Source organism: Podarcis melisellensis (assembly GCF_964234715.1).
Source record: "Podarcis melisellensis genome assembly, chromosome: 13".
Taxonomy (NCBI): Eukaryota; Metazoa; Chordata; class Lepidosauria; order Squamata; family Lacertidae; genus Podarcis; species Podarcis melisellensis.
Genome location: NC_138545.1, coordinates 25091107 through 25116514, shown reverse-complemented (window position 1 = coordinate 25116514; position 25408 = coordinate 25091107). Strand labels below are relative to the sequence as shown.

The window sequence follows — 25408 nt, the reverse complement described above, 5'->3', positions numbered from 1 at the left end:
GCCATGGCAGTTGAGAAACACACTTGCTACACTTTCCATTGAAAACAACATTGTCCTAAACCTTGGTCTCTCAGCCATTGTGCTACAGTTTGCACAATCCAAAGTACAAGAAGTCCCAATGGAACTAGTACTTGAAGTATTTTGTTTTATTTTGTTGGGATTCCTATCTTTTGGTTAGCGTTCTTTATTTTAGAATATTCATTATATTTATCTTTGAAAAGATAAATAAACATTTATAAATAAAAAAGTACCCAGCTGAATTATTAAAGCTTACAACTTTAATTTGTTATTATTTATATAATATTTATGGTATTTTTTGAAATTCTAAGTGCTTGGTAACATTCCCTCAAAGTAAAGCTGCATTGTATTGATTCTTTTACCTAGCACTGAAACAGAAGCTTACTTTAAAGCTAATTGAAGGAAGACCATTTTTTTAAAAGTTAGTGTCCATACAATTTACAGAATCTTGAAAAAAAGGTTATAAATACTTGCTTTTTGCCACCCTAGCTTACTACAGACAGTACATAATATAAAAAACCCTGCCAGTGAGCTCAGCTTGGTGCCCCCCCTAACCTTGGTGACCTAGATGACTGCCCATCTTGTGCACCCCTAAGTCTGGCCCTGGTTGGCTACTTCAAAGGTTATCTTGTATGTGTACAATCTCTTGCCGATGCAGGAAAACCACTACTACCACATCACTGACAAACAGCCACCCAGGCTTCTCAAGAAACCCACTTTTGATAAAGTCTGCTCTACTGCCAAGCAACTCGTTCTATCAGGAACTAATTCCAAATCAAAAATCTACTTACAAAATATACAAAATCTTATTATTTGAACCTATTTGTGTGGCTCTTGTCCTTCTTGAGCAACAGAGAACACTGCACTAAGCATATCCAATTCCTTTAACCAATCCTTATAAGACATCCAGTTTTCTATCATAAGAGTTATACATAGAAATCACCTTTGCAGCAGCATAAGACTGTAGAAGGTATTCAAAGGAAATAACCTCAAATTCAATAGATTTGACACAGCATTTTTTATCTCCCTGTTTCTCATGCTGTAGATAATTGGATTCATCAAGGGTGGAACTATGGAGTAGACCATGGCAAATGCCAAATCCACATGTGATGGGGTGTCAGAGGCAGGCTTGAGGTAAGCAAAGTATCCGGTGAATATAAATAGGGAGAAAACTAATAGGTGTGGAAGGCAAGTTGAAAAAGCCTTTTGCCTTCCTTCAGTAGAAGGTATTTTCAGAACTGCAGTAAAAATTTGCACATAGGATACAATGATGAAGATAAAGCTTCCTGTCCCAATGACAACACTTAACCCAACAACTCCAATTTCAATGAGGTACAAATCAGAGCAGGCCATCTTAAGTAAATGTGGGATTTCACAGAAAAATTGATTGACCACATTGGAGCAAAATTTAGGTGCAAAGGTACCTCCGGTGTGTAACACTCCATAGAGAAAGCTGATGATCCATACACTAACAATCATTTGGATGCAAGCTTCCTTATTCACCAGGATCTCATAATGTAAAGGTTTGCAAATGGCAATGTACCTATCATAAGCCATGACTGTGAGAAGAGAGAAATCTGATGCTACAAAGAAGACATACAAGAGGACTTGAGCAACACAGCCAGAGTAAGAAATGTGTCCGGTACTCATGAGGGAATTTGCCATGGATTTGGGGATAATGACTGAAACTGAGCCAATGTCCTGTATAGCCAAGTTCATCAGAAAGAAATACATAGGAGTGTGCAGGTGGTGGTCAAATGCTACTGCAGAGATGATGAGAAGATTTCCTGTAACTGTAGCAAGATAAAAAGCAAGGAATCCAAAGAAGTGTAGAATCTGCAGTTCCCGAATCTCTGAGAATTCCAGCAGATAAAACTCTGACGGAGCAGATTGGTTCATTATTCTTTCCTCCTTGACATCCATGCTGCCTCTGGAAAGTAACAGAAGAACAGTTGTTAAAAATGAGAGTATTATTATTATTATTATTATTATTATTATTATTATTATTATTATTATTTCTAAATTATTTTAGAATAAGGCAATGTTCTGAGGAAGAAAAGCTGATGTTGATAACTGTAATATGTGTAATGTATTATTCGAATTGATGTTTGCAAACTCACTATACTAGTTTGATGTAACTAAAGCACAATGTCATTTAACAGTTTGAAGTTTCCATAAATCAACTGCCAAATATCCCACCTTCCAGTCATCGAGTCCCTGAGTGTGTAAACTCAAGTCACGTTTCATACACCCAAGAATGTTGTCCACATTCACCGCCTAATTAGACGATCTTAATGTTGCCTCTCTAACAGTGTGAAAATAATGTGGTAGCTCAATTATAAAAGGGAAAAGAACTAACTCAAACTGGTCATCTTTAACATTTGGCAAATTAACTAGGGGGATTTTACTGATCCATTGTGTTTCTTGATTTCTCATCAGGCACAGTTGCTTAGTAAAATCAGAGTATGCCTCCAACTTACTGATACTTTTCCCCATTCACAGATATGTCCTTCCATTCATGCTTACACAAGTCACTCCCTGGCATCTCCAAGATGGACTGAAAAATGTCACTGTCTGACATCCTGGAGAGCTGCTACCAGACACTGTAGTGTCCTACAGAGGTTTTCTACACTGATTTGCAGTGGCTTTCCAGGGTTTCAGACAGGATTTCTTTCACCCCCACCCCCTGAGCTTTACATGAAGATAGGAATGAACCCTTTGAAGCCTTGCAAAAAGCTGCAGGAGAGGGACTGTGAGTAATATCATAGAATCATAGAGCAGTAAAGTTGGAAGAGGGAAATCTAGTCCAACCCCCTGCAATGCTGGGATTTTTTCATCCAACATGGGGCTCAAATCCATGACTGAGATTAAGAGTCTCATGCTCTACCGACTGAGCTCTCCCAGCTCATCATGGGAAGGGTGTCTCCAGCAATCCCACCCCTTCCCTTGGAAGCCCTTTGGTTGCCTCTTTTCGACCAAAGAGAAAAGGGTTTCAAAGAAAGGAAGCATATAGATGGTTGAGGAATGTTTATAGAACAGCCAAAGGAAAATGAAGAATGAGAATGTGGGCAAGGAGAGGAATTTGGACTTGTTGAACCTGATAGCTGTATGACAGGCACAAATAAAAAGTAACTGTCTTAGAAACACAACATTTCTGACATCACAAAATTATATGTGATGTAATTATTAGCTGGGTCGAAATGGAATAATGGATTATTATTTTTTAATCCAGGCTTCACATGGTATAATGTGAAGTTATTCAGCAATCTGACACAAAAGAATAATAGAATCATAGAGCTGGAAGGAAGGCTGAGGATCATCTAGTCCAACCCCTGCAATGCAGGATTATGCAGCCGTCCCGTACGGGGATCAACCCTGCAACCATGCTCTAACCAACTGAGCTATCCAGGCTTTATTCACAGTATAGATCCAATACTTCAGAAAACGTCTACCTGAGATGTACACATCCTTCCTCAGGAACACTGGACTACTTTTAGCAAACTTCCAAGGCTTTTCTTTAATGTAGAAAAGTCCTCTCCTTAAGATACTTCAGGTGAGGAAGAAGAAGAGTTTGGATTTGATATCCCGCTTTATCACTATCCTAAGGAGTCTCAAAACGGCTAACATTCTCCTTTCCCTTCCTCCCCCACAACAAACACTCTGTGAGGTGAGTGGGGCTGAGAGACTTCAGAGAAGTGTGACTAGCCCAAGGTCACCCAGCAGCTGCATGTGGAGGAGCGGGGATGTGGACCCAGATCACCAGATTACGAGTCCACTGCTCTTAACCACTTCACCACACTGGTGTAGTGTCCAGTTCAATTTTTAGTTGACATTAAATGCTAATATTCAGTCTTGCTATCAATAACCTGTAGCCCTCCAAGATGGAGATTATACAGCAGATCGACATTGCAATTCACTTGATTGTGTGAAAATATCTGAATATTTCAAGAAAATAGACAAACTGCATACACTGAAGTACTTTGTGCAATTCCAGACTCAAGAATACAGAGGAACTTTCACGACACAGCGCCTATACAGTATGTGGAGAAAAGACTATGATAGAGAGACAGGGACAGGGGGAGGGGAGATTCATTATTTTCATATAGAGTGCAATTGCAAAAAAAAACACTAAACGGCTTACTATTTTTCTTTGTAGAATTCTTTCCACTTTTTCTCCTCCAGTGAAATTAAACGATTGCATATCATACCAGCTACACATGCAATTATATAAAAATACTCCTACACTTGGAACTATAAGGGCAATAAAATTTGTCAGCATGGGGAGGAGATTTATTAATAACTCATTTCTGCTCCTAGAGATTTGGTTTCAGAGGAATTGAAAGCCTCTCAGTAGTAGAGCTGTACAGAAACAAAATTATTTCAGATATGACAATTCAAAGAAACAATAGCTTAGGATGGATATATGCCCATTTCCAGAAGCACCCACAACAGGAACTGCAGCAAGGAATGGTCACAGCTGCATGTTTAATTAGTATCAGGGACACAGAATTATGAAATGAGGTGTTTGGGGAAAAGTCAAGTTAGCTCTACTCCCTTTCTCAAATGAGGAAGGTATCTTTTTTTGACCCATCTATCCCTCTCCTCCATTTTATTCTGATAACATGATAGCATTTTATTCTGTGAACTGCCCTGAGACCTCCGGGTACAGGGCAGTATATTATTATTATTATTATTATTATTATTATTATTATTATTATTATTAATTCCAAAGAGGTAGCTGTATCTCATCCCACCACAAAACAGCTCCAGCTGACCTACATCATTTGCTCCCTCATTTTATCCTCATAGGAACTGTAAGGAAAACACTAGCTAAGGCCAAAGGTCAAACAGTGAACTTTTTGTGTGAGTGGGAATTTGAACCCATTTCAATATGATCACAGACTTCCCCATACTGGTGCCCTTCAGATGTTTTGGACCAACTCCTATCAGCCCCATCCAGAATAAGCTTAATGGTCACTCCAAAATAACACACAGGCACACCAAAATAATACACAGGGATGGGGGGGGGGAGAAGGTTGCTGTAAACAGAGGGTCTCCTGCAGATACCATTTCATCAGCAGATCTGTTCCATTTGGGCCTTTAGTGTGGTGGCATTTACCCTGTGGAAATCCTTCTACTTATATATTAGGCGATGTCTATATTGCCTTTTTGGCATGTGTTGAAGACTTTCATCTTCCAACATGCCTTCTAAGTGGATAGTCTTATCCTAGTTGGTATCTGAATTGGATTTCACAATATTTGTGCTAAATCAGGACTTCTTTTACCCTTGGTTAAACCTCCAGGGGTGAAATGTGGGTGATGGATGGAGTCACCCCACAATCTCTCTCTCACACACAGAGACACACATTTCAAAGAACACCTACTTCTCAGTTGATTCATGGAGATGAGCTGAAGAGTAGGGCTATTTCTCCACTTTACTTATCAAACGATCACCATGATGACTAGGGACTGGGAGCTGGTCTCATCCAAACATGGAATCAACATTCTCTTTTGTACTTTTTGTCAAATTCAGAAAAGTCTTGGCTAGGGCTGAAAAAATGGGGGGGGGGCTCCAAATAGTGTGCTGTTAGCCTCCCTACTTCTAAATAACAGAGATTTGTTTTTCAGAGTACAATAAACAAGAGTGATATCAATCCAGTATGGATTACACAAACCATTAGCTTACATTTATAAGAATTAGAATATCAACAAACAGAGCAAAAAGTAAATTAGCATATAAAGAGAAAAGCAGTATAAATGCCTCTTTACTTATGAACACTTCAGTATAATGTTGAGTTACAGAGTATTTCAAACCTTAACATGTCTAATTTACAATACTCTCAACTTCTGAAATGTGCAAAATGTATTATAAATTAGACAGGAAATGTGAGTAATTAGGCAGCATTTAATAATTTAAAAAACCCAATACTCTAAATTTTACAGCTTAAATATGTGCACATAGTGCAAACATCACAAAAATATCAGTTCCCCATTGGGATATACAAATACTGCACATTTATAGGAAAAGCTTGTGAGATTATTAACACATTAGACACAGAAAAAATATTCTTGTGCCTTGAGCCAGAGCCCTCAACCCAAATTAAATGAATGTCAAGGGTACAATCTTTAGCCTTTTAATTATTGAAGTAAACTTAATTGAATTAAGTGGTGACTATGTACAATCTGACATGCACAAAATGGCACTGTAATTTTGTTTAACTGAGGAAGGGCAACTAAAGATAAATCCAGTCAAGACAGGAGCAATGGTGAACACCAGCCAATCTGAGCAGACAACAAAGGTGTAAATGGTGCAACTGACCTGGAGGAATGGATGGAGGATGACTTTGTGAAAACATAGAGAATTTTGTGTCTACACACCCAAATGTATCCATAAAATAAATGGTGAGTTTCACAGAAATCAGAGTTGAAAGTGACTTAAAATGTCATTTTGCTGAAGCAGGAAAACCCCTATCCTAGCATCCCTAGCAGATGACCATCCAGCATTTGCCTTAAAAAAAATGACTCATTTTCATCACCCTTTGACATCACCCTATTTACTGTCAAAGTAATCTTTCATCAAAATATCCTTTGTAGCAAATCCAGCCTATTGGTGCAGGTCTTGACATCTGGGGCAAAGGGAACACTAAGCTAAACATAGCCAGCCCCTTCACCTTTGAAGAAAAAAACTAGAGAAGACATTCATAGAAGAGAACCTCGAACCCAGTAGTTTTGACAAAGCATTTTTTACCTCCTTGTTTCTCATGCTGTAGATTATGGGATTCATCAGTGGTGGAACCATGGAATATATCATGGTAAATGCCAAATACAAGTGTGATGGACTGTTAGAGGTGGGCTTGAGGTAAGCAAAGCAGCCAGTGAACACAAATACAGAGACAACAATGAGGTGGGGAAGGCATGTTGAGAAGGCCCTTTGCCTTCCCTCAACAGAGGGGATTTTCAGCACTTCAGTGAAGATGTGCACATAGGTTGCAATGATGAAGATGAAGCAGCCTAACACAGTGACAGATCCTAACACAATAGCTCCAATTTCAAAAAGGTACAGATCAGAGCAGGCCATCTTAAGCAAATGTGGGACTTCACAGAAAAACTGATTGACCACATTGGAGCAAAAGGGGGAAGAAAAGGTACATCCAGTGTGTAAAACTCCACAAAGAAAGCTGCTGATCCATACTCTAATAACCATTTGGATGCAGGCTTGCATATTCATCAACATCTCATACTGTAGTGGTTTGCAAATGGCAACATATCGATCATATGCCATAACCGTGAGGAGAAAGAAATCAGATATTAAAAAGAAGAGAAAGAAGAAGACTTGAGCAACACATCCTGGGTAAGAAATGTATCTAATATTTAAGAGGGTATTGGCCATGGATTTGGGCATAATCACTGAAACTGAACCAAGGTCCTGTATAGCTAAGTTCATGAGAAAGAAGTACATCGGTGTTTGCAGGTGGGAGTCAAAGGCTACTGCAGAGATGATGAGAAGATTTCCTGTAAGTGCTGCCAGATAAAAAGCAAGGAACATAAAGAAGTGTAGAATCTGTAGTTCCCTTACTTCTGAAAATTCCATTAGAAGAAATCCTGACAGAGAGGATTGATTAACTATGCTTTGCTCCTTAGTATCCATGCTATCTGTGGAAGGAAACAGGACAGGTGTTAAGAGGAAACTGAAACATTGCAAGTAGTGGACCTACTGTACTTGCACTTTTCATTTTAAAATAGCAATAATAGTTACAGCTATACATCATGTATTTTGGAAAAAGAAGTTATGCTAGGTCTGTACACCACGGTAGTGGTATAATCTAAAATATGCAGATGGAAGCAACTTTAGAATTGGTAATGAGACAGGGTCAGGCAGGGGAAGAATAGGTGATTGCTGTAATTGAGTATACATTGACTTAGATCACTTCTACTTCTTTTTCAAGAATTCATCCTGATTTGTTTGTTCAAATTTTACAAAAAGGTGATATAATAGCCATTGTTTATTGAACATTCATTCTGATTTGGTTATTGAGAGGTGCACTTTCTCAATACTTTCCTTAGTGCAAAAAAATTATAGTAGAGCCCCAAATCCACAAAAATATTCATTCACCTGGGGCTGCAGTGGGGGTGGGGTTGCCACACAGCACTGCCATGTCCAGACAGGGGAAATCACCACCTACCTGCATGGCTGGGGGAGGGGGACGGTTGCCTAATACCACCCTCCACCTTGCTGTGCCAGACCTTCAAAATGGGCAGGCCTTACCCACAAACCAATTGGGGAAAGGGCATGGGGGGCTGCCCACCCCTGATATATTTAGGAAGGCAACCTGGAGCAGGCTGCATTCTTGGTTGATTTGCCAGTATGTAACTAAACACATATGAAGACCTCACCTGGATCAGACAAAAGACCTCTAGAATCCTGTTCTCACAGTGACCAACCAGATCCCTATGAGAAGCCTGAGTTGAAGAGCAATTGCTAGTTTTTACTGATATTTGGAGACTGCTGTCTTTGACACTAGAGGTGGAACAGAGCCATCATGGCCAGTAGATGTCTTTAGCACTTTGTTTCATAAATTACTCTGATTCTCTTTTAAAGCCACCCAAGTTGGTGACCATCACTACAATTTGTGGAAGTGAATTCCATAGCTAAAGGATACACTATGTGAAGAAGGACAGGTACTTTCTTTTGTCTATCCTAAATTTAACAACCTTAAGGTTCTAGGAAATCTAGGAAATACTTGGGAATCTCCACTTTTCTGTATTTTGCAGTGCAGTTCTGCAATCCCCCCCCCAAAAAAAAATTACATTAAAATGTTTGTATAGTGTATATTAAGGGAAACTGTAATAAAAATGCACACAACAGTGAATGTTAGTGGGGGAAATGTACAAAGATATATTGTGTTTGGGGAAAGTTCTTGTAAAATGTATGTACTGGATATAATTGTGTGAAAATGAATATTTTAAGAAAAAAATGTGCATGGCAATTTGTATGAATATTCATTCAGATTATTCAGCAAGAAACACACACAAACTGATGTGGAAATAGTGCAAAGAGAACTTAAGATTGTAAAAATGAGAAATGGAGAAAAATCTAAATTGAGAGATTCATCCATCCTTATCAAAGACTGCACAACAGACTCTTTACCCATTCTAAGCATCTAAAATGAACTGTAATATTCTGTTCTGTTTGAGTTTCATTGATAATAGAGAGTGCTAGGGGAGGAGCAAATGTATGGGAAAGAAAAGAATGAGAGAGGGGAAAGGAAGGAGAGTGCATTGTTTTTATACTGAGAGCAGTTGACTACTAAGATCATAAGAAAAATGTAAGCACCTAATAGCATACCTTTTTTTCTTCACAAATTTCTCTCAGCTTCATATTCTCTCCGCCCCCTCCTTCAGTGGAAGTATTGAACATGTATCAGTTGAGCCATACATGACACTTTATAAAACCCTGCGTGTGGATCTATGATGGCAATATCAATTTGTTAATGTGGGAAGGGACAATCATGTCCCTTTTGCGTTCTTGGAGATCTGCTCTCTTGGGAATCCAAGACTTCTCATTAGTAAGGCATACTAAGCAACTTTAATTCTGTTTTTTGCTAATCTGGTTAGTAAAGACTGACAAAAGTTCATGAGAATTACAGATTACAGGAAGATAGAAAGCTGCCTTGTACTGATTCAGACCATTGGTCTATGTAGCTCAGCATTTTTTACACTGACAGGCATTGGCTCTCCAGAATGCCTGAATGTTCCTGATGCTTTTGCCCTACACCTAGATGCTATCTCACACACTAACTGTCTTGTTAAAAAAGTATCATAGAATCATATAATTGTAAGAGTTGTAAGGGACACCAAGGGTCATCTAGTCCAACCCTTTGCAATGCAGGAATCAAAGACCACTTTGCCCATACAGAAGCCAAACCCATGACCTCGGTGTTGTTAGCACCAAGTCCTTAAAAAGGACTTCATCACCCTTTGACAAAACCTATTTTACTGCCAATGCAATGTTCCATAAAAATGTCCTTTGTTGCAAATCCAACCTCTTGATGGAGATCTTTCCATCTGGCGCAACAGAGAAAACTAAGCAAAACATATCCAGGCCCTTCACATTTGAAGGAAAAAGCTAGAGAGTGCATTCATAGAAGAGTGCCTCAAACCCAGTACTTTTGACAAAGCACCTTTTACCACCTTCTCAAGCTGTAAGTTACTGGATTCATCAGTGGTGGAACAATGGTATATATTATGGTAAGTGACAAACTTAATTGGGAAGCATGTTGGGAATGTTACTGGTCTTCACCAGCAAATCCCTTTCACATTTCTTGGCATATGCTTTGCAAAGAAACCCTCCAGCCCACCCCCCATCATCACTGTCAAACCCATTCTACAAAAGACCACAGGTTGGATACATATGGGCCTTCAATGGCCTCCACAAGATGATCCAGGAAAAAAGATTCCCAGCACTGGCTTTTTACTTAGAACAGAGATTGATGAAGAATTGGGAGGGGAAGGCTTGGGGACACACACACACCAAGATTGCCACCACTGTCTTGTTTTCATGAGGAGACAGGTGGGGAAAAAATAGGCAGGACAAAAGATGTGGGTTTAAACTAGGGCCACTTTATTAATAACAACTTGTGAACTGTGCAGGAGACATGGGTCCTAGCCCGGGGGGGGGGCTGAACTCTTTGTGGCCCTCAAATAATTATTGAGCTAGGGCTGAGGGTGCCCCCCATGAGGGGGGGGTGCCTCTACGTTGCCTTCCTGGTGACGCGCAGCTTGGGACATCCATAAATCTCCAGTCCCAGCACACTCCCAGCGACACATATCAGATGATTACGTGCACACTCAATGACTCAACTCAGCAGAGTATAGCAGAAATGAAGTGGAGCTTGGTGTGTGCTTTCTAAGTATTTATTAAACAATATATACAGGACAAAGGAATCATGGCGTTTCCTCTCTTCTTTTTCCAAAAGAAAGAGAGAAAGTACAGCAGTACAACAGAGTGGAAGAGATAAGACTAGCTTCCGTTCTCACAGTTTCCAAGCCTGGAAACTAAACATAGACATGTAATTACACATCCAGCAATGGAGCAGTGAAATGCTAACAGTTCAGGGGGCAGAGGAGACTGAGCGTGGAGCCACGGGCTCTGTGACTGGCTTCTCCTCAATGCAGTTTCATTCCTGAAGCCCTAGTGATGAAGTAGACCACACACAAGCATTATTTATGCTTATATTTTTAAATACTTTTTATTAATTTTTCATTAATAACAATCCAATGGTAACCACATGAATACATTTCCAAATCATGCCCAATCTCAATACAAGCCAATTAAACAGTCTGAATTAAACATTTTGGCTGACTTCCTATGTTCCGGCTGTCAGGAGTTGATATTGTTTCCTTGATCCTGCACCAATTCTTTTAATTAATCCAAGTTCCACTATTCCGATCTAATCCTTTGTTCTTCCAGCCACTGATGTAATGACTTTCAAAGATGTTTCTATAAATCCATATCAGTTACCTTGCAGAGAGAATTTATTTCATGTAGCTGTGTGGAATACAGTGGTACCTCAGGTTACATATGCTTCAGGTTACATATGCTTCAGGTTACAGACTCTGCTAACCCAGAAATAGTACCTCGGGTTAAGAACTTTGCTTCAGCATGAGAACAGAAATCATGCGGCGGTGGCATGGCGGCAGCAGGAGGCCCCATTAGCTAAAGTGGTGCTTCAGGTTAAGAACAGTTTCAGGTTAAGAACGGACCTCCAAATTAAGTACTTAACCCAAGGTACCACTGTATTTGTTTTCCTTCTTCTTTTGTTCATGTTGGAATCAGTTCTCTTTCCTCCGCCGAGAGCTCTTTTGCAAGTATGCCACAACTCTCCATCTTGCTTTGAAATCGAAAGCAGTCCAGGTCCGGCTGTGACTTCTGAACCACTTCCAATATTCATCTCCTTGTTTTTAACGAGCTGGTGTCTCATCAAAACCATAATAAATCAAAGCTGAGCTCTCTTTAATTGGCAATATGCAAATCCTCATAAAATTCCACACAGTCCATTATTTCAGGCATTCCATAGATAAATGTCCTTGATATGTGTTTTTTGGAGGAGGCTTTTAAACATCTTGGATAAGGCTCTCCACCATACCTCTAGATTGTCAGAAGGAAAGAAGGAAGGAAGGAAGGAAGGAAGGAAGGAAGGAAGGAAGGAAGGAAGGAAGGAAGGAAGAGACTTATTGCACTTCCACCTTTTTGTGCTATTAAAAAGAGAGAGCCACACTTATACCCATTTCCTTTTTGTTCCTTCCTTGTTCTCCATAGCTTCTCAACCCCTTTGTTTTGTTTTCATGCGCTTTAAATAGAACTGTACAGTTCTCCGCAGAATGTCAATGGAAACAGTGATTGAGGATGACCTTCTAGAGCATATCAAGGCCCCTGAAAAGGAAAGGGGCAAAAAGGCAGTAAACCAGGGAGACCAAAACTACAAGTGGAGTTTTAAAGAAATGAAAATGTTTCATTATTTTGTGTTCTGTTAAGTGGTTATTAGACAGTTGCTTTATCTTCCAACGTTCTTGTGGTGAGAGCCCTGTAGACATCCAGAACACCCTTGTGGGTAAGTCCATGCTACTCAATTTCTGTTTTAATTTCTCCCTTTGGGTCTCTGCTGCTACATATGCAGATTTCTGAAGAACAGATTCTTGAAATCTGAACACGAGCAGAGATAGATCAATCGTCTCCAAATAAACACAGTGATTGCATTATTATATCAAAAAGGCATTCTTAAGAGAAATTAACAGGTAAGTTAAGGTTTGGAAATGATTTTCTGGTTTTTGTTTCTCTAGCTAATTCACTGAAATCTAAGCAAATTTGAATAAATTGTGAATTTGAACAATTATAGTAGGAGGCAATTCAATGAGGAACTAGAAAACAAACGTGCGGCTTACTGGTGCCCAAATTTCATCAACTGCTATTGAAAACATGTAGATTGCTTATAAGGATGTATTTACTAGTCATTAGTCACAGTAGTGTGACAGTAATGCTACAGCCTCCCCATTAAATTTTAAACCATTCTAGATTGTGAATGCAGAAGACTGATAAGAAACTGTGATTCAAAAATTTAAATAAAAAGGAAGGATGTACATTGTAGGAAAGAAATGTGGCAAATGAGATTTGAAAAGCAAAATAATGCATTCTTTTAAGACTGACAATATAACCAGCTAATTCAATGAACAAGCTGCACCGTAGAAAAGAAAGACAGTTTTCCTTGTTTCATGTACTCTTCTCTCTTTTCTTCCAATTATATGTATATTCTACTAGTACATAGTTGGGAAATTTGTGGCCTCCAGATTCTGGATTCTGCAACTCCCATCAACCCCAGCCACAATGGTAAATGGACAGGGTTTATGGGAGCTGTAATCCACAAACATCTTAATGGTGCCTGGTTTGCCATCTCTGAACTCCTGGTTTGCTACTTAAAGTATAAGCATAAAATATCTAGGAACTGTTGGAAGAACAACAGCAGAGATCATTCAGCTGGTAACTCAATGGTTAATTCTGCTGACAGTGGTGGTGGAGGAGGAGATGTTGTGTACCTACCCATCAGAATGGCATGATCCTTGCTGATATAACATGAGTTATTGTTGTCTTGTTAGCTTTGAGGGAATTTTCCTCTGTATGTTTGTTGAAAATCTGCCTTTTCTGTACAAGGCCTGACATAAAAAAGACAAAATCCCTCTGTTTCCCCCTTTGCTCAAATTATGCACTGTTTTTGTTTCATTTTATCTCTGGACTCTATTTTAATTATTCAAGTTGTTCTGTTAACAGGGAAGACCCTCCATCTCCCAAGCACAGACAAACTGTGAATTAGGAATCCAGAGTACAGTGGTACCTCTGGTTACGTACTTAATTTGTTCCGGAGGTCCGTTCTTAACCTGAAACTGTTCTTAACCTGAAGCACCACTTTAGCTAATGGGGCCTCCTGCTGCCGCCATGCCGCTGCCGCACGATTTCTGTTCTCATCCTGAAGCAAAGTTCTTAACCCGAGGTACTATTTCTGGGTTAGTGGAGTCTGTAACCTGAAACATATGTAACTTGAAGCGAATGTAACCCGAGGTACCACTGTACGTCAAAGCCATTCAGTTAGATAATGTTCTTCTCCCAACCACCTTACATAGCCACGCTTACACATCTTTGCTTTACACTTTGTGTTTTACCAAAAAATAAAAGCTCATAGTGGGTTTGCTAAACACACAATGGTGACAAAGAAACTTGCAAAATCTTTGTTTTCTTGCCAACATTTCCTCCTGTTCTCTCCACAGAATATTTTCCAACCAAAGGAATGGTAAACCAAACATCTGTGACAGAATTCATCCTTCTAGGGTTTTCTGATATTCGAGAGCTCCAGATCTTACATTTTGTGTTGTTTCTCTCTCTTTATTTAGCAGCCTTAATGGGGAACTTCCTCATCATCGTAACCATAACCCGAATCCAACATCTTCATACTCCCATGTATTTTTTCCTGGCTTTCCTATCCTCCATTGATGCCTGCTACATTTCTACCACTGTGCCCAAATCCATGGTCAATTCCTTGATTAATGTCAATGTGATTTCATTCTCTGGCTGCGTCACCCAGGTTTTCTTGGTTGTCACATTTGCAGGGGCTGAGCTGTCCTTTCTCACTGTTATGGCTTATGACCGTTATGTAGCAATCTGCCACCCTCTACAATACATGCTGATTATGAACTGGAATGCCTGTCTTCAAATGGCAGCTGCTTCGTTGCTCAGCAGTGTCCTCAATGGTGTGATCCACACTGTAAACACATTTAGGCTACATTTCTGCCAGTCTAATGTGATTGAACAATATTTCTGTGATATCCCTCAGTTATATAGGATATCTTGTACAAACACGGAAGCCAGTGAGCGCTTCACGCTTGCCAGTGTCTTTTGTGTGGGGTTGTTCTGCTTTTTGCTTGTCTTGGTGTCCTACAGTTATATCTTCTCTGCAGTGTTCAAGATTCAGTCAGCACAGGGAAGGTATAAAGCCTTTTCCACCTGTATCCCACATTTGACCATATTTTCTTTGTTTGTTTCTACTGTTATGCTAGCCTACATCAGGCCAAAGGCTTTGTCCTCTCCATCTCTGGATTTGTTGGCTGCTGTTTTGTATGCCATTTTGCCACCTCTGATGAATCCCATAATTTATAGCCTGAGAAACAAAGAGATCCAAGGTGCTTTGTGGAAAATGTCTCAGAAAAAAATAGAAATGAATTTTGCCTGGTGACCTCAGATGGAAGACTACTAGGGTTGTGTCCAATATCTTTCACATTTAGAGCAGAGTCATTGACATGAATTGACATAACAAACTTCCAACTATTAATTTCAATGGGGCTACTTAGAGTAGAACTTAGTTGGAGAATCTTTTGCTAATAAAATATTTGTATGCTGCCTTTCTACCTAACCATAGGGGCTCCAAGGTTGCTCATCATTTTATTATAAATGCCAGTTCGCCTAAGCATACGGACATTGTATCCATGAATGGAGGCAAAGATTGTACATGGACACCCCATCTCAAAATCCTTGTGCACGAAATCCCACCCACTGCAGTGGGCATCCACATCCATTTATCTTAATGTGAATAGAACACCTCACACTATCAAGTATTCTGCTTTATCAGGGGTCTCCATTGTGTGGAGCATTCTATTTGTATATATAAAAAAGCATTAACCTGAGCCCTGAGCTCATGTTTAAAGTGACTGTGGCTTAGCAGGCTCTCAGCAGCCTCCAATTCCCCCTTCTCAGTCTTTGTGTGCTTCTTGGACCAATACAAGAAGGAGCCATAGTTTGGCTCCCAACTCGGCAAATACTACACGTGAAATGAAGAATCTCTCTAAGAAAGGATTTTATAAGCTTTGCTAACCCAAAGACTACATGATCCTTTTTGTAAAGAAACCAAGTACTTTTCTTTTTAAGACGTTTGGAACCTTTCTTCTTCTTTGTTTTACTCCCAGTTGATGAAAATTTGTTTCATGCCACTGCTGGAAACTCTGTGAGTAAACCACAGTGGGTGTTACTGGGTTGTTGTTGTTTTTTGTGGTTTTATTCTGTAAACCACCCTGAGACCTGTAGGTATATCGTGGTATATAAACAACAACAACTACTACTACAACTACAACTGCAACAATTCACTTATTTGCAAAGCTAAGTGTCTGTGATTCATTCTAGCCTGAGTATTTTCATGTGGAATGTTTGTTTGAAGATGGATGGGGGCAGGTATAAATCTAACTATGTACTTGGTAGCAATCACAATTGTACAGTGGTACCTCTAGTTACGAACTTAATTTGTTCCGGAGGTCCATTCTTAACCTGAAACTGTTCTTAACTAGAGGCGTGCGTTAGCTAATGGAGCCTCTTGCTGCTGCTGCACCACCAGCACACAATTTCCGTTCTCATCCTGGGGCAAAGTTCTCAACTCAAGGTAACTCTTCCAGGTTAGCAGAGTTTGTAACCTGAAGCATTTTTAACCTGAGGCGTTTGTAACTCGAGATATCACTGTCCTGGAGATTAGGAATCTCTCTTCCAAACCTCTTTCTCCAACACAGACAGAGGCAGCCCCCTCTAAATAAAAATTCTACTCAGCCACCTCATCCACCCAGCTTAGGCTACCTAAATTCTGGGAGCCTGGATGTTGCAAGAAGAAGGAAGACTAATGAGTAGATGTTTCAAACTTGAATGCCAGGATGCCAGTCTCCTTTGTGATTCGCTAGGAAGGCTAGCCATATCCAGCTGTATTCCCTCCCGTTAGGAGTAAGCTTCCTGAAATTTCCTCAAGAAAAAGGGGAGAGTGTTTGTCTGTTCAGACAGTTTGGCAAAAGAAAAGAAAAGAAAAGCTTTTAAGAAGTGTAGGACAGATCCATATTGTTGCATACCACTCCAATCACCAAGTGTTGCGAGATTCCAGGGGTCCTAGGTGCTTACCCAGGATCTCTGTTTCCTTTGGAATGAGGTACAGTGGAGAATGTGGTGTCTTTAGGCTAAGGGGTTTATTTGCACATATATAGAACCTTAGCCTGTGATGGAGGGGTTCACAGCATTAACATTCCAAGAGGGTCTTGCTGCTCCCAGAGCCACATACTGGGATTTCAACAGAAATCAGTCTTTCCCAGCTGCCCAACTTGAAGTTTCCAGATTCTAGTTTATACCTTCCAAGACTCAACTCTCAATGATGGCCTTTGTATTTCTATTAACCAGTGAGTTGAGGAAGGTGGTTCAACCCATTTGCCATATGCCACAGAACAACTCCCTTTGTTACCTTAATGGCCCATACCTAAAGGGCCATTATCTCACCAGGAAGATAGCTTTGATATTCCAGGAACTGGATGCGTATTGCATCCAGGAATTGTAAAGGGGCTCAATCATACAGCATACCCCCCCTGCCACACCCACAAAAATTCAATAATAATATATTCATGAGGGCTGCGAAAGTGTTGTTATATCTATGGAAGTTTTTGATGTTTTATAACAGCAGGGATGCACAGCTATTATTTTCACTTCTATTCAAAGCACCACCCCACAATGCCTCTGAAACCAAACTGTCAACTGTGACATGATGAATCCAACCGATTACACAGAACCAACATCACTAGAAGCATTGATCTACAAATACAGTTCAATGAATACATTGCATGAAAGCTAGATAGAAAAAGGAGAAGGACTGAAAGTACACAACACACACACACACACACACACACACACACAATTAAGGTTGTAACAAGGATAAATAATTAATTCCCTTTTCCTGTTAGTTGCTTCCTGGTGTTTAGATCAGGTCTTAGAACAATGATATAGCATTTGGGGAAGAAAATGCAAGCCAAGAGGCCGGTGTTGGAAGCCAAGATGGCAAACACCTCCACTGCTACAATGTATTTCCCTTTTGTGCTCAGATAACCTGGAATATAGGAGACCCAGACACTGCAAAACACCAACATGCTGAACGTGATGAACTTCGCTTCATTGAAAGAGTCAGGCAGCTTTCTGGCAAGGAAAGCCACAGTGAAGCTGATGATGGCCAAAAAGCCCAGGTAGCCAAGGACACAGTAGAACATGGTGATTGAACCTTCATTACATTCAACGATGATGTGCCCAGCCAGAGAGTGCGTGTCAAGATCTGGGAATGGAGGAAAGCTTGACAGCCAAGAGGTGCAAATGCCTACTTGGATGAGGGAGCAGGAGAGAACAACAGCATTTGCCACCTTCTGCCCTAGCCATTTCCTCATTGTGTCGCCTGGCTTTGTGGCCAGAAAGGCCAGGATCACAATGATGGTCTTTGCCAGCACAGAAGAAACTGCAACCGAGAACACGATGCCAAAGGCTGTTTGCCGTAGAATGCAAGTCACCTTCCCAGGTTTGCCAATGAAGAGCAAGCAAGAAAGGAAGCAAAGCAGGATGGAGATGAGAAGAGTGATGGTAATGTTCTGGTTGTTGGCTTTGACAATGGGAGTATTCCAGTTCTTCGTAAAGGTGTATATCACTATACCAGTCACTACAGCAAAGGAAACAGCAAGAGAAACTAAAATAATCCCCAAAGGCTCCTCATAGGATAGGAAAATTCTAATTTTGTTTATGCATTCATTTTTGTCCGCATTTGGATATTGCTCTTCTGGGCACTTGGCACAATTAATTGCATCTAAAAGGGGTAAACATAACATCATTAAGTCTACCCCATTCATATGTCATTGTATAGTGTATGAAGTTAATGAAGTAATGATAAACATTGTACCATGTTTTTCGCCCTATAGGACGCACGTTTCCCCCTCCAAAATTGAAGGGGAAATGTGTGTGTGTCCTATGGGGAGAATGCAGGCTTTCGCTGAAGCCTGGAGAGCGAGAGGGGTCACTTTTTTTCCTTTATTCCCCCCCCCAAAAAAATAAGTGCATCCTATGGGCCGGTGCGTCCTATAGGGCGAAAAATACGGTATTTCTCATTATTTTTAATTTTTAAGAATGACATGCTTCCGAGTCTCCTCTTGGTACCCAAGCTGCTTGGTATATTTAAAATGATATTGTGTTCTCCATTTAATGACTGTCAATTTTCTCCTTTTTGCCAGGGTGGATGAAATGTGCATGCCTGGATTTCCTTCACTGACTTTTCGTTGTAGGTGTGTGGGAGAAGAGATAACAGTTATCCTATATGGGTGGGTAGGGGAGCCTAGGAGTTAGGGCCATGTGAAGGGGTTTATTTTTGCAGAGATTGAAAAATGGAGACTGCTCGTGTCCACGTCTCAGGGTCTGGGCCAGGCCCACTTGCCACTACAGTTCGTGCAATGTGATATCATATCACAGCACACACATGTGACATCATGACGTCATAGCACCACCCTGGGCACCCATAATCTGGGACCCAAGTTGGCGCCACTGTTGCTAGCTTAATTTACACCAGGTTGCAAGGCCATGTGACCAAGCTGAATGGGCTTTGGATCCTATTCCCCACTGGCCCTGCTAGTTCCTTAGAATTCCACCTTTGCAGGTGTGATTATCTTGACTGGTAATCAGATTGGAATTTGTGCAATGTATCTCATTTCATTTTCATTTGTCTTTATCTAACTGTTCTATATGTTGTTACTTCATTCCAAAAAATGAATATCTCTCTCTCTCTCTCTCTCTCTGTCCGCCCCGCCCCCCGACACACATCCCAATGAAAATTGATGCCTCATACTTGTTTCTTTAGATATCATGTCTTCTGGACATGGGACACAGTCATGACAGCAAACTTGTTTCCCTTCCTGCGCCATCTTTCTATATCCAAGGAGGCAGCTGTCAACACACATTGCTTGAGGTGGTGTCTGCTCAAACAAAAAGTTTTTGAAAATGAAGGTGGCATCAATCTTTTCAGACCAACTATTACATTTATATTTTCTCTTTTGGGGGCATGAAATCATGACTTCCAATCCCTGATGGGGCACCTTTTTGTAATGCAAAGCAGTTAAAGATGGCAACATACTGAATTTTAAACAGCATCAAAAATTGATGATACTGTTATGTGTTTGTGGGCATCAGACTCCTATGAGTTTGCTGTCTGTTCTTCTTGGCATATGTCTGACTCAAGACAATAGTGTGTTCCTCTGGGGATGAAGTCTGAACAACTGCATCGTTTTTGCTGTGTTAGTGGTACTGAAGTGACTTCTCCGGGACGCAAGGCTGGGCAGTGTATATGGAAGTCCTGGGCTGCCCAGATGACAATACATTCCTCTTGCTCTCACTGATGTCGCCCAAAGGGAATCAGAGCCATAAAACTGGGACCAGACAGCTGTCATTTCTGGATGCAGTATGTGTTAAGAGTTAAAAATTTTTTGAGGTGTTAGCCTGGTGTAATGGGTCATTAAGACAACACAGGATCAAAGGGCTAAGTGTGAAAAGGCATTTCAATGAGGCCTCTCCTGCTCTGCATATATAAGCCTGGCGTTTAGAACAGAGAGTTGGAAATAATGTGTGCAGAAGCATAGTGCAGGAGGTGTTAGGAGGGTAAGTTAGGCATTATGTGACCTAAGAAGGCAAGCTGCAGGGCAGAGATCCTGCTGTGCCTATGTATTTATGTGTAAATAAATGATATATAATATAGACACCATCTCATCGTCCAGAAGGAAACACAGCATGCTTGGAACTAAGTGGAATCTCTAACCACTCAGAGGTTATGGGGGACAATGTCAGCTTTAAAATCAGCTTACTCTGTATGTCTCCTAACAGTACAGATCTGAAGAATCTGGCATTTTTACAAGTGTAACAAAATGTCCTTCTGCATGAGACAGGAATTTGTAGTGTTTATGTTTTTAATATCACCTGGGGCATGTTTAATGGCTGTTTACTGAACATTTTGAAATATATAAATTCTTACCTGTTTGAATTTGTTATTCCACACAATCATATTCCCTCTGACAGTGAAACTATGATTTGCTGAAATTTTTCCAACCTGGAGTTTGAGACCAGTTCGATTGCGGTAAACAACCCAGTTGATGATATCATAGCCCGCTGAAACTTCTCCATTTTCTATCAGGACTTCATGCCCAGCACCATTGTTAAAATGAATATTTTTCAGTGAAGAATGGACCTAAACTGAGAAAGAACATTATTGTGTGTCTGCAAATTTGAGCTTATTATTCTGAATCTGTTTAAGCTACCATTCAGTCAGAGGCAAACATTTTATATTATAAGAAGAGCCTGCTGGATCAGGCCAAAATGTAGAATTTAGGACATTTCCTTCAGCCTTATGAGAGCTTTCTCCCATTGAGCAAAGATTGCTTTACTGTTGTTAGCTGCTCTGAGCCTGGCTTCGGCTAGGGAGGGTGGGATATAAATAAAATTTTCAGAGGAAGGCATGTCAGTGATTGGGGTGCTCTGGGAAAATATTTCACCATGATTAAAACTTAAATATGTCCATCCAAATGGAAGACACTCCACTTCTCCTACCCCTCTCCACTTGAGCTCAGGACATCTACCTAGTCAGCTTGATTTTCCTGCCTCATTTCTTTCTTTCTTTCTTTCTTTCTTTCTTTCTTTCTTTCTTTCTTTCTTTCTTTCTTTCTTTCTTTCTTAAACATATTGAGCAATTTCAGAATCTGTGGCTCAGAGCAAACAGGGAATTGCTGATTGAACTCAAGGAGCTGGTTAATGACAAAATACAATATGGGAATGTGGAAACCTCACCCTTTCACAGAGTCAAGGTACATCCATTGGATTTAATTCTCCACTAAAATATCTCTAGAGAATATCATGACTATAAGAGTGTGCTAAAAATTTAACCATCAGAGTTGATTTCACCTGCAAAATGAAATTCATCAGAATGACAGACCTTACCTGCCATGGCTGAATATTCAAGGGTTTGAATTTGCCTTTATTAGCCAGCATTCGTTTTTGGCTTGGAACATCAATGGCATGTAAAGCATGAGCTATTGCATGGAGAGCATTGTAGATAACATAACTCTCACCAGTCATATCCATCTCAAACCTAGATGCAGTCAATGTTTCCAGTTTCTCCTTTCCTGTACATCTTTCACACATTTGACAACGTGTAAACCCTTCACTAGGAATCGAACAGTCAAAAGCATATTGCCAGAACAAACATAGAAAGTGCATGAGTGATTCATCCAATTTTAAGTTCTTGATAAAATTATGGAATCTGGGAACAGGATGTTTCTGTACTGAGAAATACAGGGCGCCACTGAAAGCCCTTTCAAAACCAGAGGATAGATCTATCTCCTGAGTGAAATCCCACTGAGCTGTTATAATCCAAACCTTCCTAATATCAATTATTTTGAAAAGGTCACAAACGTGTACTCTGAGTTTTAAGTCCCACAGAGAATAATAATTTCCACTGACAATAAACACATTGACTTCAGACTGAAGTGCTGCATCAATCTTTGGCATTTGTGTATTGAAGGCCTCATCACGGTCTTGTGATGCTCTTTCCATCTTCAGCAATAAGGCAACACAAATGCTATTCTGGGCAAGCAGAGGTGTTAAAATCTGCACAAAGTCTTCTCCATCATCATCATCTGAAACAATGATGCCAACCCATGTCCATTCAAAATGAAGGAGTATCTGGACAATCCCAACAGGCTGTATAGTTTCGCTTGGTGCCATTCGGTATAAAGAAGGGAAAAGTGTTTTGCTGCTCAGTTTTGTGTCATAGGCTCCATAAGTGAGCTACTGTAATACAGGAGACAAGATTTATTAGAGCTTGGAGAAATAACAAGAAATTGCCCATTAAGTATCTAGTAGTACTAAATTTACTGAATATTCTTTAGAAATAAGATTTTCTATATTACTTCCACACTCACATCCCAGCATGTGATTTCCAACTGAATATTTTAGGCTCTTGCTCTAAGTGAATAATTCAGAGACTAAGCTCAACTTAATGAAGTAGATGCTACTTCTGACTAGATGTATAGAAAGGTTTACATTGTTAATTGCATGAGCTACATTGTATGTGTGAATGAGCTAACCATCAGTTTGCACAGAACTTAAGCATAGTCACAAATTCCATTCATGTAAAGGAGCCGATAAGAAGACTGGAGACAAACACACCTGTGGTATCTTGTACTGATTCAAGATGGTGGCCATCTGATAGGCATCTTCTACAGTGAGACCTCCAATGATAGACAACACATCCTTATTCATATCATAATTATTAATTGCATTCATTTGCTTTGAGAACAATAGGTCCAGAGTGGTCTCATATATAGTTCTTGCATCAAAAAGATTGTCATAGATGTGGAAACCCAAAGTGACATTGGGCAACAGCCTGGGATTCTTATTGATCTCATGAATGGCAAAAATAAATGTGAGGACATGCTGATAATTTTTATACACTGGACTGCAATAAGATAGATAAGTTGTTATAGCGCCATCTATTACAAAGACTATTATCACCCTCAGTTTCATGTAGAAAGTTTGCTGTTCACCTGATCCACATGAGGATATGAAAGGGATGTTAAGAACAAAAAGAATATGGGAATGTAGCTGTAGGTGTGGAAACGTGAGCAAAAGGGATAATACAGAGTGGCCCAAAAGTAGGTATACTGCTTTAAAGTTCACTTTCTTTGTTGTTGACTCAGGTTCACTGTCATCATTCACTGTATCAGTAAGGAAAAATAATCCTTTTTTCTGACTCCACTATTCTTTCCAACTGCCGCACTATTCTTTCCAACTGCCAGCCTGAAATTTAACTGCCACTTTGTTGTGTGTTAGTTATCTGTACCCATATAATTTGTTGTGATGAATTTCTTTTGAGCCACCCTCAAAAGGGTATTTGGTTAGGCATGATCCAGTCAAAATTAACCCCCTCTGGGGAAATTTGACATTTTTCTTTACTATCAAGTGGTATATAAATTGTATGAAATATATCTAAAATAAACTTAAGCCTGCCCTTGCCTGTTCCGCGTTGAGATTAGTAGCTGAATCGTGCTCTTGTTTTTTTGTTTCTTATTTGTTTTTCATGGTTTGGGAGGATATCCAGAAAGTACTATTAATAAAACCCAGTATGAAACTTCTACTCAAATTTATGGATGTCTGATCTGTGTGGCAGTATTTCTGTTTGAAATGACTCACTCATTTACAGGAGCAAAAGCTTGCCTTTGTGCATCCCAACATTTTCACTTTATTGCAAGTTTCATGGAAGCTAATACACCTTACAACCTTGTTTCAAAAGCTTAACAACTGTATCTACACATTTCTCAAACTACTTTTATTATTTATTTGCTGTAGTGTTATTTCCAAACAATGTGTACAATAATGCAATTGTAAACCTCATGTGACACACACATCCTTTCCTCTCCAAAATAATATTTTCTGCAATTTTGTTCATATCTAGAATTGTCACCAATGAGTTGGGCATTGATCTAATCTGTTATGATAGTCATTGCACTTCTGAGTATCCTAAATCCAAATTTGTAATACATGAACTGTTGTCATGGTGAAATCCCACCCTTCACTCAGTGAATGGCAACCATAATCATCACTGGGCTAACGGAAATGTACTTCTAATCAATGCAGAAGAACTTACATAAATGCTTTGTGATGTTTTTCTGGAAGATTTGTAAAATTGAGCAAAACAAATTCAGGAAATATGAGAGAGAAGATCCCACCAACTGCAGCATCACCAGGTTGATATAAATTGTCCCGAATACTTCTATAATAACTGCATCCATCTTTCATGTCTTGAGATACAAGAGAAGGGAGAAGCATCAGCAACAGCAGCAATATTAATAACCACCAAAGCACAACAACGTGCCTCCTCAGCCCACAGCAGCATTCTGACATTCTCAATTTCCCTCCAAGCTGCAATAGTTCCCTGCAGTAGGCACAATAGGAGAATTTCTCACAAGAACCACAAATGCACCAACTGTTGAGACAGCAACTAAAGAACAGGAGGTATATTTTGTCTTATTTCCCTAGGGAGCATATTCCAGAGTAGAGGTGCACACTGTGACTTCTGCACAGTTCAGAACTGAATGACCCATCTTTTCTACTCTGCCTTTAAAAAAACAAACCCTTTGATGTTAATGTTGACTCTACAAGATTGGAAATTAATAACAGTGATTTCAAAAATTTCAGGGTAGTGAAACAGTTCCCTGGTTTCAATAATGGCCTCCCTGTGCTTCTGGAAAAACATGTTTACAAAATTTCTTTGATGGCAAAGGTTTAGGTTCATGATAAGGAAATATGGGGATAGTTTACTTCCACTGCATTGCTTTGAACACATTTCTCCTGTTGTTTGCACTTGGGCCTAACTTCCTAACTTGGGCCTAAAATGCTAGGTTTTTCAATACGAATGGTAGCTTGCATCTGAGAACGGAGGTTCTGTTTTGGCTTAGAGGGGCAAGCCCTGAACTGAACAGAGAA

The 25408-nt window shown here is 39.9% G+C and overlaps 2 protein-coding genes and 1 pseudogene across 5 annotated transcripts in view; 1 reads left to right on the top strand and 2 right to left on the bottom strand.

The window, feature by feature from the left end:
- Window positions 1-301: 301 nt before the first annotated feature.
- On the bottom strand, window positions 302-23981 carry LOC309355455 (olfactory receptor 14A16-like). Of its 3 annotated transcripts, XM_081886342.1 has the most exons (5): window positions 23093-23981; window positions 20904-21116; window positions 19728-19854; window positions 3471-3565; window positions 302-1948 (listed from the first exon to the last, which is right to left on the bottom strand). In XM_081886342.1, the coding sequence occupies exon 5, from the start codon at window positions 1939-1941 to the stop codon at window positions 958-960; it is 984 nt and encodes a 327-aa protein (XP_081742468.1). In that variant the 5' UTR covers window positions 1942-1948; window positions 3471-3565; window positions 19728-19854; window positions 20904-21116; window positions 23093-23981; the 3' UTR covers window positions 302-957. The 3 variants fall into 3 exon arrangements, with proteins under 3 accessions (XP_081742468.1, XP_081742466.1, XP_081742467.1); XM_081886340.1 differs by lacking the exons at window positions 302-1948; window positions 3471-3565 and adding an exon at window positions 17719-18698 and having other exon boundaries at window positions 19728-19857; XM_081886341.1 differs by lacking the exons at window positions 302-1948; window positions 3471-3565 and adding an exon at window positions 17719-18698.
- On the bottom strand, window positions 6686-7666 carry LOC309356062 (olfactory receptor 14A16-like; the record flags this gene model as incomplete). The annotated part of the gene is made up of 1 exon (XM_081887242.1): window positions 6686-7666. The coding sequence occupies one exon, from the start codon at window positions 7664-7666 to the stop codon at window positions 6686-6688; it is 981 nt and encodes a 326-aa protein (XP_081743368.1).
- LOC309354803 (olfactory receptor 14A16-like) overlaps window positions 14355-25408 on the top strand; it is a 50694-nt pseudogene continuing 39640 nt past the window's right edge. The window contains exon 1 of the transcript in view: window positions 14355-14420. The product of the transcript in view is annotated as an olfactory receptor 14A16-like (transcript). The remainder of the gene's footprint in view (window positions 14421-25408) is intronic.